This window comes from Crocodylus siamensis, chromosome 1 (genome assembly GCF_052110815.1).
Source record: "Crocodylus siamensis isolate JL-2025a chromosome 1, ASM5211081v1, whole genome shotgun sequence".
In the NCBI taxonomy this organism is placed as follows: domain Eukaryota; kingdom Metazoa; phylum Chordata; order Crocodylia; family Crocodylidae; genus Crocodylus; species Crocodylus siamensis.
In genome coordinates this window covers 26816265-26832634 of record NC_143395.1, presented here as the reverse complement: position 1 = coordinate 26832634, position 16370 = coordinate 26816265, and the positions used below count along the sequence as shown (strand labels likewise).

At 42.7% G+C, this 16370-nt stretch overlaps 1 protein-coding gene across 2 annotated transcripts in view; it reads left to right on the top strand.

The window, feature by feature from the left end:
* The first annotated feature begins 5075 nt into the window (after positions 1 to 5075).
* ASAP2 (ArfGAP with SH3 domain, ankyrin repeat and PH domain 2) overlaps positions 5076 to 16370 on the top strand; it is a 171764-nt gene continuing 160469 nt past the window's right edge. For both annotated transcript variants that reach the window (XM_090032346.1, XM_090032337.1), the window contains exon 1: positions 5076 to 5365. In XM_090032346.1, the coding sequence (XP_089888472.1) occupies positions 5240 to 5365 (126 nt within the window). In that variant the 5' untranslated portion in view covers positions 5076 to 5239. The remainder of the gene's footprint in view (positions 5366 to 16370) is intronic.

The window sequence follows — 16370 nt, the reverse complement described above, 5'->3', positions numbered from 1 at the left end:
CAAATATATTGTCCCACTCACCTCCACTCGGAATGCTGCTACAAAAATCAATCTTCCAGCTAATTGCTTTGGCAATGCCACCTATTCTTTTTATATCCCTCCACTGGCTCCCATGTCTCTATCATGTCAAACATAAGGTCTTTTCATAGCTTTCACCCCCACCCCCATCAACTTACATTAATTATTAAGATGACCATTTTAACCTCCAGCTGGCCCATTATGCCATCATCCATCTTGCCATCACCCACTCCTTAGATTTTTAAACAAGTCCCTCTCTTCTCCCACATGCTGCCCTCATGGTTGGGAGGACATCCATATAAATGATAAAGATACCTTGTCCTCCTTCATATCTCTTACTGAGATTCCCCTTGTGCCTGAAATCTAGAAAAAATGGTAATGGTTAGATCATTGCTATGCTGGGACCAATGCTTGTCACACTGTCCAACATTGTCTCACAATTTCTTGTACTCTTGTATCCATCTGTCTGTTTCTGTTTTCTCTTATTTTAGAATGCATGTTCTTTGCAAGCAGAGGTTATCTTTTCCTCGGTGTTTACACTGCACTTAGTTTGGATCTATAAATAAGGCTCCTATGTGCTACAGTAATACAAATAAAAAAATTAAACAAACAATGTATCTACCTTTGACAGACCTATTATACCTTTAGAGTGTTTGTATATTCATTATACTAATAAAAAGGGAGAGGAACCCCACCCAGGGCATTTAAAAGTCAACCACAAATAGGGTCAGGAAGTAATACTTGTATAATATGGTTTTCCTGCTTTCATAAGCCCTCAGTATCTTGATGGTTGCTGCAGAGGAGGAAATATAATTCTTTATCCTAAACATTTCTTTGCATAGATGGATTTCTGCACCAGTACTGAGGCATATTTCCACAAGGGACAGGTGTCTACTTACAATCTGCAGGACTGAGGCCTCTGAAAAATTCTTGTTTTTGACCAGCCCTTCTTTAGCAGGGGTCTCTGGCAGAGAGAGCCTGCATTGAGAAAAACTATGATGGCATAACTGGAATTCATCTTGGAAAGAAAGGGAGGAAAGTAGCTCTGGAAGACAGACTGAGAAAAAGGATGCAGGAAGAATGTGGAGTGAATAGAAAGTCCTGTGCCAGATTCAGCAGAAACAGACTCACTCACCACTGATACCATTACCCTGAAACATTTATTCAAAAATTCAAAAAATAGGGAACAAAAACTGGAAGGCAGTGACTGAAAAAGATTTAGGGGTCAGACAACTCAACATGAGCTCCCAGTATGATGCTGTGGCAAAATGGGCTAATGAGATTCTTGAATATATAAATAGAGACATATAAGTAGGGAGATGATTTTACTTCTGTATTTAAAGTGAAATACTGATTCAATAGCTGGAGAAAATGCTTACAGTGAAGGACTTAAAGGACTCATTCTGCTTAGTTTATCACAGAGGAAATTGAGAAGTGACTTGACTTGATTGCAGTGTATAAGTACATTCACAGGGAGAAAACACAGTACTAAATGGCACTTTAACCTTTTTTCAGAAAGACTTAATAAGAAACAATAGCTGGAATGTAAAGGCAGGCAAATTCAAATTAAAGTTAAAGCACATATTTTTAATAGTAAGAGGGTGTGTCTACACAAGATGCTAAAAGCACAGTAGACTAATTCTACTGCACGTTAACACATCACAGCAAAAGCTGTACTAATACACTAATGTGCAGTAGAATTAGTCTACATATAAGATGTGAGCCAGCATAGCACTGATTACAGTGCATTAAGTTACTACCTGTTATTACAGGTGCTAAACTGAATGCATCATAATTATGACACATTAATGCATGTGTAGACATGCCCAGAGTGATTAACGATTAGAAGACAACATCCAAGGATTGTGACAGATTTTCCGTATCTTGATAGCTTAAAGTCAGGACTGGATGCCATTCTGGAAGGCATGTTTTAGTCAAGTACAAGTTACTGGTCTCAAAACAGAATGATTGGGTCAAATCCAATTGCCTGTGGGACATCAGACTAGATTTAATGGTTTATTTTGGACATGAATAAATATTTAGCTATGAATTTTTGAGACAGAAGAGACCACTAGGATCATTCAGTACATAGCCTTTGTAACACAGCCCATACATATAATTTCAGTGCAAGACCCAGAATTCAGGGAAGATTGCATGAGGACACTGTCTGAGGAACTACTGCAGGAACTCCAGTGGCAAATAGAAGAACCTGCAGTTCACACTTATTTGATGCACCATATGCTTGGACTACATCTAGTAGAAAGTTAAAATAATGTTTTATACTTACCCTCCAAATATGAAGTTCTATATCTTCTCACATTTTCCATTTAAGGGGACTTAACATACCTCCTTCTGAAACATCATACACTAACGTAAGCATTACTGAGTTTGAGTCATGGTGTGGCTGTAATGAACCCTCCTCTAGTATTATGAACTGACTTAAAAATCAAGTTGTAACATTTCCATTGTCTTCAATATCAGTAAAAATTTGAGGTATGGTAAAGCCCAAAGGCCCCTATTTTCCTGGGTGATCTACCAATGTAGATAACTTATGACCCAGAGGGCTTATAACAGGGATGGGCAAAATGCAGCCCTGGGGCCAGATGCAGCCCACCAAGGCCATTCTATCTGGCCCGTGGGGCCCCTAAAAAATTTAGAAAATTAATATTAATCTGCCCTGGGCTGCCTGTCATGCAGCCCTTGATGGCTTGCCGAAACTCAGTAAGTGGTCCTCTGCCCAAAATAATTGCCCGCCCCGGCTTACAATCTAATGCCCCCATCTTTCAAAGATTTATGCACATACTTAACTTTATGCACTTTTGAGTAGTCATTAATTTTAACAGGACTAGCCTTGAGACCTTTATCACAAAAATAATCAGATGAAAGACAGAAGATGGGAATGAAATATTGAAGCATATTGACATGGTGAAGATATGTTGTTCTAACTGAGGGTAGAAGTAAAGTGAAGAAAGGCTAGAAAGGGGAAATGGCTCATCAAGAATAAAGGAGTCAGTAAAATGAAGGAAACAAGAGAAAGAAGGAACAAGGACAGTCACAGATTATCTGTTGTTTCACACGAATTATGAGAGGATATACCATTGAAGATTTTCTTAAATGTCAAAGGAAAACAATAGTCTATCAAAAGCTCACTGAAGTGTAAATAATGGTAATGTCTCCTTAACTTCCATTATTATTTATTTAGATTTTTACAATCTACAATAAAACAGCACTCATCTAATGCTCTGAATACCCTGGACAGGTTTTTAAATACTCTAAAACAACAACAGTATTAAAAACTGCATAATTGTGTCAAATGTTCACTAACACAAAAAATGAATGGAGAACAATCATAGGACAAAATGCAGGCTCCCAAATTCCCAAACCTAAGCTAATCAGCTAGGAAAAGTCTTAAAAGCCTTTAGGCTGAGAGAAATTTAGTTAATCTATACTGTAAATAATTCTCATACTTTGTAACACATTTTCTACCCACCTCCTTGCCTTTTTTGTCACTGATTGCCAAGCTGATGCGCTGCCTCATGGTGTCTGACACCATCCGCTGGTCCCGTGACATCTACATGGAGCATGTCACAGGCCACCGCCAGTACACTGACCCCTCCAGATGAGCCACTGCCGGACTGGACCCGGAGGACACCGCCGCCTGAACGGCCCCCCTCCCCCCGCTTTGCATCGAGAGGATTTCGCCACCATGGATGACCCCGCCCCACCCGAAGAGGACCCCCACGATTGGGCTTTCTCCAAGCCACTTTCTCCAACATTGCGGACCACTGTAACGGGTATGTGTGTATCTATCTCCTTTTCTTCTCAGCGTCGCGACCCCCCCTCCCCTTCCCACATCCCCCGACCCCAGGGCTTAGTTGGCTAACATTGTATCGTTTGTAACCTAGTCGCATTTCCCCTCCTCTCCCCCATCCTTCGATTGTTAGTCCCTCGCTCGGGCGCTTTGTATTTCCATCTCAGCTTTGTCATCTTTTTTTTTTTCTGGATTCCCCATCCAAAACATCTTCTAATAAAGGCCCTGCTTGTCATTCTGTAAGTAAGGTTCAGTTGAGTTCCTCTTCTTAGCCAGGATTCAGTTCCATGTGATGAATACAATGTATCTCCCAAAACCAAAACAGTTACTTTTTGAGTACAAAAGAGATTTCTAAGGAAAATGTTACTTTGTGAACTGGCCTGTTATGGTATTTAGTGCTTACTGCCAGACTTTTCTTTGACCCTATTGACACCACAGTAGACATATAAGTAAGGCTGAAGGCAATCAGGACTCATAGTAGAGATGGTACCTTTTATTAGACAAACGAGATTTTTGAAAAAAGAAAATCACTTAGTTCTACCAGCCTCAGAAGGCATGGCTGGTTGAAAACAATAGGGTTGTGTTGTGTTTTTCCTCATAGCAACCAGAGAGGGAGGAGTGAAGGTGTTTTGGCTACAGTACCTGTGTCATGCTGTACCTAAGTATGTTTAGGTTGGTTTTTTTCTTGATCCTGGGATATTTTCAAAACATAACCTGTGTCACTCCTACCCAGGTCTGCCTGTAAAGTGCTCTCTCTGCATCTCGAAGCGGTTTGTTTGCCTGGGAATCGCGTTGGAATCTATTGTTATTTAAAATGTTTCCTTCCTTTGCCAGGATAAAATTAAAGTGGGTTCGTGTATGTGTGTGTAGGGGGGTGATCGTGCGAGTCTCCACAGCCAGGGTGGGACGGAGGGGTGCGGGCAGCGCCCCGCAACAGCAATGGTGCGGGAGCAGTGCCTGGAAGGGGTGGGGGCGCGTGTGCCTTGCATCCACAGGGAAAGGGGGGGTGAAACTACTCCCCTTTGAGCCCCCACAACCCCAGTGGGAATGGGGGGGTGGGGGTGCGTGTAGCTGCCCCCATGGACACGGGGGGGAGGACGCAGCTACCCCGCATTGTGTACCACTGCGCGACACCACCCCTCCCCCGCCCCCGCTCCGTCGCAGCCCCCCGCCCCCCAACAGTCTGCGCGCGGGCGGGGCGGGGCTAGTGGCGCCCCACCCCCCAGTGTGTCCGAGGAGGGGCGGGGCGGGGCAGGGCAGGGCATCGGCCCCAGTGCGAGCGGGGATGGGCGTGTGCTGGGCTGCCGCCGCCGAGTGAGCGGGAGGAGTGCGGTGCGGCGCGGGCCGGGCCGAGTCGAGTCCTTGTGTGCATGAGAGCCGGCGGTGCGAGGGGGCGCCCCCGGCCGCGCCATGCCGGACCAGATCTCGGTGGCGGAATTCGTGACCGAGACCAATGAGGATTACAAGGCGCCCACCGCCTCCAACTTCACCACCCGCCTGCCCCAGTGCCGAAACACCGTGGCGGCCATCGAGGAGGTGAGCGCGGCCGCCATCCGCCGCCGGGCACGTCCGTGGGGCCGCGCCCCCCTCCCCTCGGCTCGGCGGACGCGCGCGCACGGCGGGGGTCATTAAACCGCCGCGATGCGCGCGCCCGTTCGAACATCGCGAGGGGGCCCCCTCCCCCCTTCGTCCCCCCCCGCGCGTTCGACCCCCCCCCAGCGGCCGTGCACCGCCCCCTCCCCCCGCGCGGGGTTCGACCCCCCGGGGTTCCAGCTCCTCCCTTGGGGACCCGTGGGGGGGCGGTGCAGACGGGGCTGTCTTGCGGGGGGTGTCGGTTTTTGTTCCAAGCGGCTTGAAATGCCTCCGCAACAGCGCGGCCCGTCCCCCCAGGCAGCTGCGGAAGCCCGGCAGGGGGCTTCCCCGCCCCTTCTCCCCACTTGTTTGGTAGCAGCGTGGCGTGGGGGCGCTCGGGCCCCTCCCGGAGCGCACTTGAGCTCCGAGTTATTGGGGTTGCAGCAGCGCCTGGCTGGGGGGCGTCGTAGGTGAATGTCCTCGCGCCCTGCCCTGTCCTGCCCCCTCCTCGGGCAGCAGGTTGCCATAAGCACAGTCCCCTGGGAGAGGGACCTCCCCTGCTGGCCCCCGGGTGTCCCCTTACCCCCGCGCCTAATTCAAGCATCTGAAGTATGCGAGGGTCACAGCGTTTGTTGCCCAAATGACTTTTTCAGGACTTTCTTGTCTTGCTAGTTCCTCAACTCTCTGTTCAGTGGTTTTTGCATTCAAAATAACCCTCATGGAAGGAACGACTGTTTTGTTCCTGCAGTAATTTCCCTTTCCACCAAGCTTACACTTAAGTGATTGCATGTAATTATACTACATTGGGCTGGTTGGTTTTAGATCAACAATTTAGTACCAATGACAATTATTTTAAAGGATACTTATCAAATAGATACAGTTCTGTAATGACACATGGCTAAAGCTGACCAGAGACTGAGAAGTTGGTGCAAGTACTTGGGTCCCCAGCAAGATACAGAGCAGTGTTGCCAACTCTCATGACCTTTGTCCCAGGTTCCTTCCACTCCCTTTTTTTTTTTTTTTTTTTTTTTTTTTAGTCACTGCTCCAGGAAGTGTATAATTTTATGAGAGTCCCAAATGTCATTTTTAAGAGCAAGTTTCTCACTCTCATGATTGTGGAGAAGGCTGGATTTGGGGATACTGAACACAAAGGAACATAAAATGGCCCCTGAACCTATTAAAATCCTGGAGTTTGAAGACATAAAGTTGGCAGTCTTCACAGGCAGGTTTTAATTAATCTGATGTGAACGAACTCACAATTTTCTTGAAGACAGTGCAGTTTGTATGTCCATCAGGAGACAAACTTGAATGTGTTTGGATCCTTTCTCATTAAAACTGTCTGCCTGATGTTAGTTGTCAGATCAGATCAATGATAGCTTGCTGGTTGCTTTAAAAAAAAACATGAGCAGTGTGTATAAATTAAGGTTTAATATCTAGATTGCTGATATTCAACAACTTCATTGGATAAGCTTTGCAAAACCACCATGAAAGTGTACTAGCTCAGTTTCAAAATCTGGGCATGTATCCTGTTTGACTATAATTATAATGATGATAAATATGATTAATAATTTACTGAATTATCAAAAATTACTCACCCAGAATAAGAATCTTGCAAGACTAGGTTAAAGGATGTATTGGCTGTTGGTTTGCTTATCCTTTGTCATTAATTTCTTCAGCAATTTTAGCAAAACATCAGTTGGGTATTGGCTGTTTGTACTAACATCCTGAAGTAGCTTCCTTTAAATGTAACACTGATTTTTCTTGAAATTCACAAGAATTCAGGCAAATACTAGTAGGTATAAATTTATGAACTCTGTTTTCAAATCTATAGCATGGTGATTAGATTTTAAGACATCTCCATTTTTCACCAGTTTGTCTGATACTTTGATAAAAGCTACCTACACCCCTGTAAAAATTCTTTCTAGAATTTGATAGAAGCTAGTCAAGCCACTTGATGTGCAAACTGACACTTAATAGGGCATGCAGTTGAAAACATAGGAGCAGCGGTTCCCAATGCAGCACCCACAGGTGCCATGTTGTCCCCTGAGGTTTATTTAGGTGCTTGTGCGGGACTGATCCAAATACTTTAATATCTGTTGATCTAAACACGTTAATATTCATATTGGCAGCCACTGCTTTTTCTTTTAAATTTGAATGTGCCCTTAGGCGCACAAACGTTGGGAACCCCTGACATAGAGAATCTGTTCTCTTTCAAATCATGGGGTATTAAAGTCTAGGAAATGTAGCTGTGCATGGTTTAGTAATGCAGCATTCAGAGTTCAGGGTAAAAGAGCTAGTTTGCTAACTGAACATGTAATGTCATTTCCAACAAACTGCTACAACTATAACAGCTCTCTACTAACATTTAAAACTAATGAAGTTGCCCCTTGACAAGTTTCTTCAGAAGAATAACAAACATTTTCCACTCACTGCCAATGAACAGAAAAAAAACTCCCCCAAAAAACCAAAGGCAAACACACCCCAACAACAACCGGACAGTTATGTTTTAGTGTTACTTACTAAGTTTCAGTCAATTATGCTTCTCCAAAATTCTGAAATACAATGGCACTGTCTTATACGGGTATAACACACAAACTTCAAGTGCTCTAAAAGCCTGTTCACTTCCTGCCCTTCCAATGCTATTTGAGTTGTGTTCTTTGAGTACCAGAATCTGATCAGTACTTGCTGTCACTAGTGGAAAAGAGTTGGAGAGGCCTGTTCTTAGAACAGAAAACCACATCAATTTTGTTTCTCAAGAATAGGGAGAAAACTATTTCTATCATATGCTTGTGTTCAGGGTACTCTTTTGAAAGGTCCTAAGTCTCTGTAACCTATGTGCAGCATTTGTCAAGATCAGACATTGACAAGGATACTGTCTAATCTGTGCATTGTAATAATGAGCAAGTTGCAATTGCTTTCTGCATGCTCAGGGTTGTATTTTGGGGGTGGGAAAGGATGTTCAAGGTACTAATAATCTAGTTGAAGAAAAAGATTGCAAGCTTACTATTTCTAGCATATGTTCTAGATGCTTGTATTACAGCAGGGTCTAAAAATGTGCAATGGCTTTGTAGGTTTAGGTCAGCTCAGTATTAAAATTTGAATGTTATCATCATCACACTACTACCTAAACATGTGCTTTCCCCATTTCTTTTTAATGTGGTGGGATTAAAAAAGAATCCTGAACTCAAATGGGTTCACTGCGCTGCTTCCTATCGCTGAGATCAGGAAAAGTTTTAGGTCAGTTTCTTGATGACTCGACTCCATGAGGCATTTTGGGGGACATGGATTAAAAGCTGTTGTATAGCAAAAGCTGCTATTGAAAGCTGCAAGAATAAAATATGTATTTATTTATCCTGTTTACTCTGGTGGCATCTGATGACTAAGTTAGAAGTGGACCCAATTATATTTGTACAGTACCAGCACAGATTTGTAAGGATTCCCTGGCCTGAAGTGGAATTTAATTTAAGTGTGGCCTCTAGCTCAAGGGGCAAAACAAAGCATGTCTTTTCTAACATGAACAATACCTACATGTCAATAACAGCAACAGTAGCAAATGACTGTACCAAAACAACACTCTAATGCACGCACATTTTTTCCCTCAGGAAGAGAATAAGAGGAAAATCTGCCCCTGATAGACATTAGCCATGTCATTTTTACTAGGAGACATTCAGCTACTTTAGTGATGAATGTAGCATAAGACTTTGTAAAGATCAGAATAGAAGTAGACAGGACAAATGAAAGTAAGGAGAGGTACAGCATGCAAGCAGATAGAACAGTATGGTGGTAGCACATAAAGTGTTAGTTTCTGTAATTTTGTCCTATCTCCTCTCAGTACGGGAGTTTTTAATTTTTGCTTCATTTTTGTATTTAAGTGTTTTTGATGGTTTCTTGCTGAAAGTCTGAGAGTAAAAACAGTGGCTTTCTGGGAGGCTGTGTGTCAGAAGTACCTAACGATAGATTGTCTTGGCACTACATTTAAGTAGGAGTGAACATGAATTCTTCTGTCTCTAGGTTTTGGTTCCGTTCTGAAGATGGCATTGCAGAGATTCCATGTTTCTTTTGTCCCATGGAGTTCATTGGTTTCCAAATGAAAGTGTTTTCTTTATAATTCTCAGCCCCACAAAGTTGCCTTAGGCTTTTATCATTACAGTGGGGGAGGGGGGTTTTCCCCACCCCCTCTTCACTTTAATATTATTGAACATGTAGGTTTTAAAGAACAGAATTCAGTTTGGTCTCAGAAGTGTATGATCTAAGGCAACTGCACTGCTTTCAGTGGGTTTGGAGAGGTGTAACTGCTTGAAGCTTGTGGTAAATAACTCTAATGCACAGAAAAGAAAAGAATTCAGCTTGCTTTATTAGCTTATTGGCTCTGCAGGGCTAACTAAAATGGAAAGCAGTAAAAACTTTTATCGGTACACAAATACAACCTCTAAGTTCATACAAGGAACACCGAACAAATATGTCAGCAGCAACAGGAAGACCAGGGGAAGTGTGGGTCGTTTACTAAATGGTGAAGGCAAGCTAGTGACAGATGATGTAGAAAAGTCTCAAGTACTCAATGCCTTTTTTGCTTTAGTCTTCATAGGCAAGGTCAGCTCCCAGACTACTGCACCGGGCAGCACAGTTTGGGCAGGAGGTGAAGTGCTGTCAGTGGCAAAAGAACAGGTTAGAGACGATTCAGAAAAGCTGATATGTACAAGTCCATGGGACTGGATGGGATGCACCCGAGGGTGGTGAGAGAGTTGGCCAGTGTGATTGTAGAGCTCCTGGCCATCATCTTTGAAAACTTGTGGCAATCAGGGGAGATCCTGAATTATTGGAAAAAGGCAAACAGTGTCCATCTTTAGGTAAGGGAAGAAGGAAGTTCCAGGGAACTACAGACCAGTCAGCCTCACCTTAGTCCCTGGAAAAATCATGGAGCAGGTCCTCAAGAAATCCATTTCTAAGCACTTTAAGGAGAAGAAGATGATTTGTGGCTACCCTAACTCTGGCAAGGCTTTTGATATAATCTCCCACAACATCTCTGCAAGCAAGCTAAGGAAGTAGTTTGGATGAATGGACTTGTAAGGTGGATAGAAACTGGTTTGATTAATTTTATACATACATACACATGGGTTTTTAAGTTTAGTGTATAAATACAAGACATTCTGTGTAAATCATTTGTGTTTCTACTGGGAAAAGTAGTAGAAAATGGGATCTTATTCAGATTATTTATCAAGGTTCAAAAAGCATATTAGACACTTCATAGAAGCATAAAATAGATAAATTCAAAAGTGAAACTCATAGTGGGGAAAGATTATAATGGAAAGTGTGTATGCATGTATATATGTCCACAGGATCATAGATTAGGGTTGGAAGGGCAATCATCATAACACAAACAGGGTATGACTTGCATGTGTTTTTAGTGAGGAGGAGGCATGGAACAGGGAAGTTATAAAATGTATGAAGTCTCAGGGCTAGATTCTAGGACTTCAAGTGGAGTGGTGTGCATGTGTCAGAGTATAGCATTTAGCTCTTAAATATATTTTGAAATACTATGGTGGTAACCAAGGACATTGTTTAAACATTAGTAGAGTAAGTCATGTTATTAAATTGACTGTGAAACTTGCTTTGATAGGTTTGTGTCCCACTAGTGAGTCTGTCCCTTTACAAACTAGCTTTTACCAAGTCATAACCCTGTAACCCTGCTAAATAAAATAAGAGAAGGGTGGAAGGTGTATAGTTTTCAAAGGGGCAACATTTTTGTTACATTCTTCCCTTGCTTAATGTTCTTATAACTTCTTAGTGGTAGAATTTTCTTTTCTGGACTTGATACACTACCTTTGTGACTAACAAGAGCCAGTGGCTAACGTGGTTTATTCTTATTCTCTTGATTTTTTTTTTTCTTTCCCTCCTTCTATTTTTATTTTCTGTTTGTTTTGCTGTATTGTACAGGAGCTCTAGTCATGTGCGAGAACTCCACTGTCTTAGGCATTACTCAGTCTGAATAAAAAGATGGTTCTTACTTCAGAGAGCATAGCATCTATGCATAAGACAAGATACAACCTATGGGTACAGTTTGGGGAGTACAAAGAAACAGTGAGGTAGTATTGGGCAGTATGATAGACAGTAGTTCTTATACACAAGTGGCCTGCCTGTTGTAAAAACAAACAAACAAATTAGAGGTTTTTTGGAGGCATCAAAGAAAAAGAAAGCTTTGATGGAAGATAATGAAGTAGTTATATAAACATTTACAGAAAGTTAATTCCATGTGGGAGGGCAGGCAGCAAGGGGGAAAAGCATGTCAGATGCCCATTAGAAATGTTAACAAGTAGGCAGTGGAGCCTGGCATCATGAGGTTATGTGGGGGAGGGGGAATTGAGACTTAATATTTTTATGGTGGGTGAGGTACACACATTAAGGGTCTTAAAATGAAAAGTGTTAGATTATTTGTTGCATAAGAGAAGGGAGAGGTGCAAGGAGATGGGTGAAGCAGCAGCACAAGGGGATGCGAGTAGCACATTATTGCGTTTGTCAGGACCAGTGAAAAGGCTGTTGCAATAAGCAATGCATGAAGTGATGAGAGCCTGAGCAAGAGCTTATGTGGGCAGATAGGAAAAAAGAACAAAAATGTGTATTAGAGATTTTTTGCAGAATGAATCTGCATGATAGATGTAATTTTTTTCCCCCTAGATTCTCAGATTGAAGCTATATCTAAGATAATGCCCAAGTTACAGACCTTAATAATGGCTGTCAGGCTACTGGGGGTTTTGTCTGACGTGATAGTGAAAAGTGGTAATAGAAAAGACTTTTAGGGAGATTGAGAGCCATGTGTGATCCACATAGAGCTGACAGACAACTCGGATGAAATGTCTGAGTGACAGGGAAAGATTTTAATTTGGACAGAAGGAAACAAGTCTGGAGTAGAAGGGTTGATCTAAGTGGTCAGCATATAAATAGTCACTGCATCTGTGTTTGTAGATGTTAAAAACCACACCTGCTTAGATAGGATGATTGCTAGTTTATTCTCTTTAAATGTAATAGTAGATTAACAGGAAGTAGGTCTGTAACTAAAAATTGTTCATTTCAATAGGACAAAGTTTCTCAACCTAAAACAACCAGTTTGGGAAGCCAACTGAACTGGGGAGCTCTAGAATTTGAATTTGGAGGAGACCCAGGGATTTCTTTACGTTTAAAAAAAAAAAAAAAATTAAACTCTTAGGAATCTGTATCCCAAGCAAGGGGAAAATGTAGAAAGGGACTCCAGACCTACTTGGATCAATAACCATCTCAGGAAGAACTCTTGGAATAAACAACCATACAGGGAATGGGAAAACGGGCTGATCAGCCAAGATGTCTTAAGGTCAGGAAGTCTAGGGTTAATGCAGTAGTTGCCAAAAATCAAGCTGAGTTGGACTTCACAAAGGATATTAAATGTTTTTCAGCTATATAAATAAGAATAGAACAAGGAAAGAAGTTGGACAGTTTAAATAGGACTGGACTCCAGATTAAAGGTAAGTATGATCCTATTGACAAAAAATGAGGCAAGGTATTTAGTGACGTTGAAGATAAGGTGTGGAGGGCAAAAGACAGCGGATAATGGGAAGGAGCATGATGATGGAAATTACCATAACTAAGGGGAAGCAAAACTCAGGGAGTTTAAATGTACTCAAAGCAGAAGGTCAGAATGGGAACAAGGACCAGATAATTTCATAGCATGAATGGCTACATGGGATAATCTCTGAGTTTAAGAAGTGGAAGAAAAATGGCCCACTTATTTAAACTCAGTCCAGTCTTGAATTCTACTTTTGAAAGAGAGAATATCTGGGCATAGAGGAAAATGAGGTAAAATGGGTTTCCTAATGGTAAATCAGACCAGACTAATTTTTCAGTTTTCTTTGGTAAGAGAACTTACTTTCTAATCAATGTATATTATTCTGCCTTGTTTCAGTAAAACATGATAGGGTGCCACATGCTAATATTTTCCCGTAAGTGGAGAAGATGAGGGAAATAGGACAAGAATTAAGGTGGCCAAGAAGCTGGGAATGCTGAAACGGGTGGTGTTTAAAGGGGAGTATCAGCCTGGCCAAAAAGATAGCAATGGAATTCAAACATTGTTCTTTATCTTTAATGTTTTTATTCTGATGACTTTTGTAGAAGTAGAGGTGTGCTGATGAAATGTGATGATGACACTAACTTGGGATTTATTGTCAATGCACAAGAGAATTGGAATATCATAGAGGATGAAAATGGATGACCTTGAAGACTGAAGTATTAAAAATGGAATGAAATTAAATATAGTAGTACAAAATGCAAAGGTCATGCACTTGGGAATTAACTCTAAAATGGGACGTTACAAGTTAGAAATTGTAGGAAGAGAAAGGCCTGCCTGTACTAACTGATCCCACATTGACTACAAACTGCTAGCATGGGGGAATACAATCCTAGGGTGTATTTTCCAATAGAAATAGGGAAGTATCACTGTCATTGTACAAGGCACTAGCAAAACATAATCTAGGATCTTACGTGCAGGTATGGTCATTCATGTTCAAGAGAGCACTTCTCTGCATCAGTTCTAGCTTGAATTCTATCAGGTTGATCAGGGGAATGGAGAGTCTATTATATGAGAAAAGATTAGACTAGCTTGGGTTTTTTGTTTAGCTATTACTGAGAGGTGATACATTGCTATCTATAAATACCTCAGAGGGATAAACACCAAGGAAGGAGAACATCCGTTTAAGATGAAGAATGCTGGTGCAGAAAAAAAATGAATATAAATCGGCTAAGAATAAAGTGAAGCAAGAAGGTTCAAAATCATTAGAGCAGTGGGTTTTTTTCTAAACCAGCTTTCAATCAAAGTAGTAGGGGCAAAACATGAACTATTTTACAGTTCTTCAAGTTTCGTCTTTATGAAGGGGATTATTTTATAACGTGCCTGTGATGATTTGATCCAGGAGATTCCTCCCAGTTCTGTGTTCTAGACCATCTGCTATGCACCCCCAAAGCAGAGGGTGGAGGTGGCTGAGGCCTTTAAGTAGCTGACCAAAGATTCCAAATCACCAAGCTTGATTTTCAAGGGGGACTTTAACTATTGGAACATCTGCTGGGTGGGAAACAGCAGCATATAATCAGTCCAGCATATTCTTGGTGTGTGTTAGGGATACTTTTTGGTACAGGTGGGAGAGAGCAACTTGGGGGGGAAGCTCTTCTTGATTTGCTGCCCACAAATAGGGAGGAATTGGTTGAGAATGTGAAAGTGAAAGGCAACTTGGGTGATGGTGACCACAGAATTGATAGAGTTCAAGATCCTAAAGAAAGGAAGGAAGGAGAGCAGCAGAATAAAGACATAGGACATCAGAAAAGTGGATCTTAGTGAACTCAGGTAACTGGTAGGCAGGATCCACTTGGAGGCAATTCTTAGGGGAAAAGGAATGCAGGAGAGCTGACTGTACTCTGAAGGGGGGGACCCTTGTAAGGGCTTAGGAGCAAGTTATTCCAATGCAAAGGAAGAATGGGAAATGCAACAGAATCCCAGCCTGGCTGGACAGCCATATCCTCAGTAAATTAAAACTCAGAACAAAATTCTTCTGATTTTTCTGTTCTAGTTGCAGGTCTTTCTGAGGGGTGGGTAGGCTGGAGCCCAGGACTTCTCTCCTTTTCCTTCCTCCACTCTTTCTTCTTTGCTTTGAGGATGAGATGCTTTAACTTGAAATGGGCAGCTGCTTGGTTGAGGTTGTGCCATTAGAATTGATTAGCAGCCAGCTCTGCTGCCCCCCCTGCAGTCTTGACGTCAGCGTCTGTTATCTTAAGTTATGCCTTCAGTGTGTTCTTGTAGCATTTTTTTCTAGACACTACAAGACCTTAGGTTGTTACTAAGCTGGGAGTAGACCACTTGTTCTGGGAGTTGAGTCAGGCATCCACACACAATGTCCAGTCCAGTGGAGTTGGTGCTTGAGAATCGCTGACTCAATGCTGGTAACATTGGCTTCAGCAAGGATGCTGGAATTTGTATGGTAATCCTCCCATTTGATGTGGAGGAATTTCTGGAGGCATTGTTGGTGACACCTCAGTAGGTTCCACACATTTGCACAGGAGAAGCATGATGTTGGAGTTGGTTTTCCCTACCCCTTCCTTCCAAATGTTGCCACTGTAGAGTGCCGTGTCACATCTGACTCTGGCATTGAAGGCCCCCTCCCTTGTCTGGGCCCACCCCTCCTCTTATCCCTCATGCTGCTGTGGGGTCTGGCCCTGCTCCCCCCCTCCACCAGGTCGGGCCTGCTCCCTTCCCCCTTCCCCACCCCCTGCCAGGTCGGGCCTGCTCCTCCCCTACCGCCATGTCGGATCTGTTTCTCCTCTTCCCTGCTGCTGCCAGCCAACTTCTCTCTCTCCTCACTGCCACATCGAGCCCTCTCCTCACCTTCCCCCACCCCTCACTGCCACGTTGTGTAGCCCTTGTGGCTAATGAAGTTATGAATTTTATCCAATGCCTATTATACTTCTCTTGGCTTAGATAAGCATTTTCTGTCTGGAAGGTTTGTATCCTTTGATAATGGAGGCACATGTGCTGCCCAGAGTCGGATGCCTGAGGGATGGCAATTCACTCGCCCAATTTCTTACTAGCTGCTAGGAGTTAACTCCTTGCTTAGTGTTTATGTGCTCTGGAAGTGCAGAAATTGTCTACTGAGTGAACAGGAGAGTCATCTAGAATGCAGTTGACCTGGGGAGGCATACTGGGTTGCCATATAAGAAAACTGGAAAACTGTATGCCTCTCCCGTGGAATGGTATGACTCTTCTGAGCCTATAGCTGCATAGACTTTGATGTGCAGTAGGTAGAATTGTATCTGGACCTGCTTTCTCAAGTGAGGAGATGTTTTCAAATTAAATCTTTGTGCATGTTAAGCTTTCTTTTTCAGTTTTTACACAGAAATATTTGCTGTGGATGTGTTGTATTTGTGCTGATTGGCCGTGTTTTGAAGAACTATCCGTTAG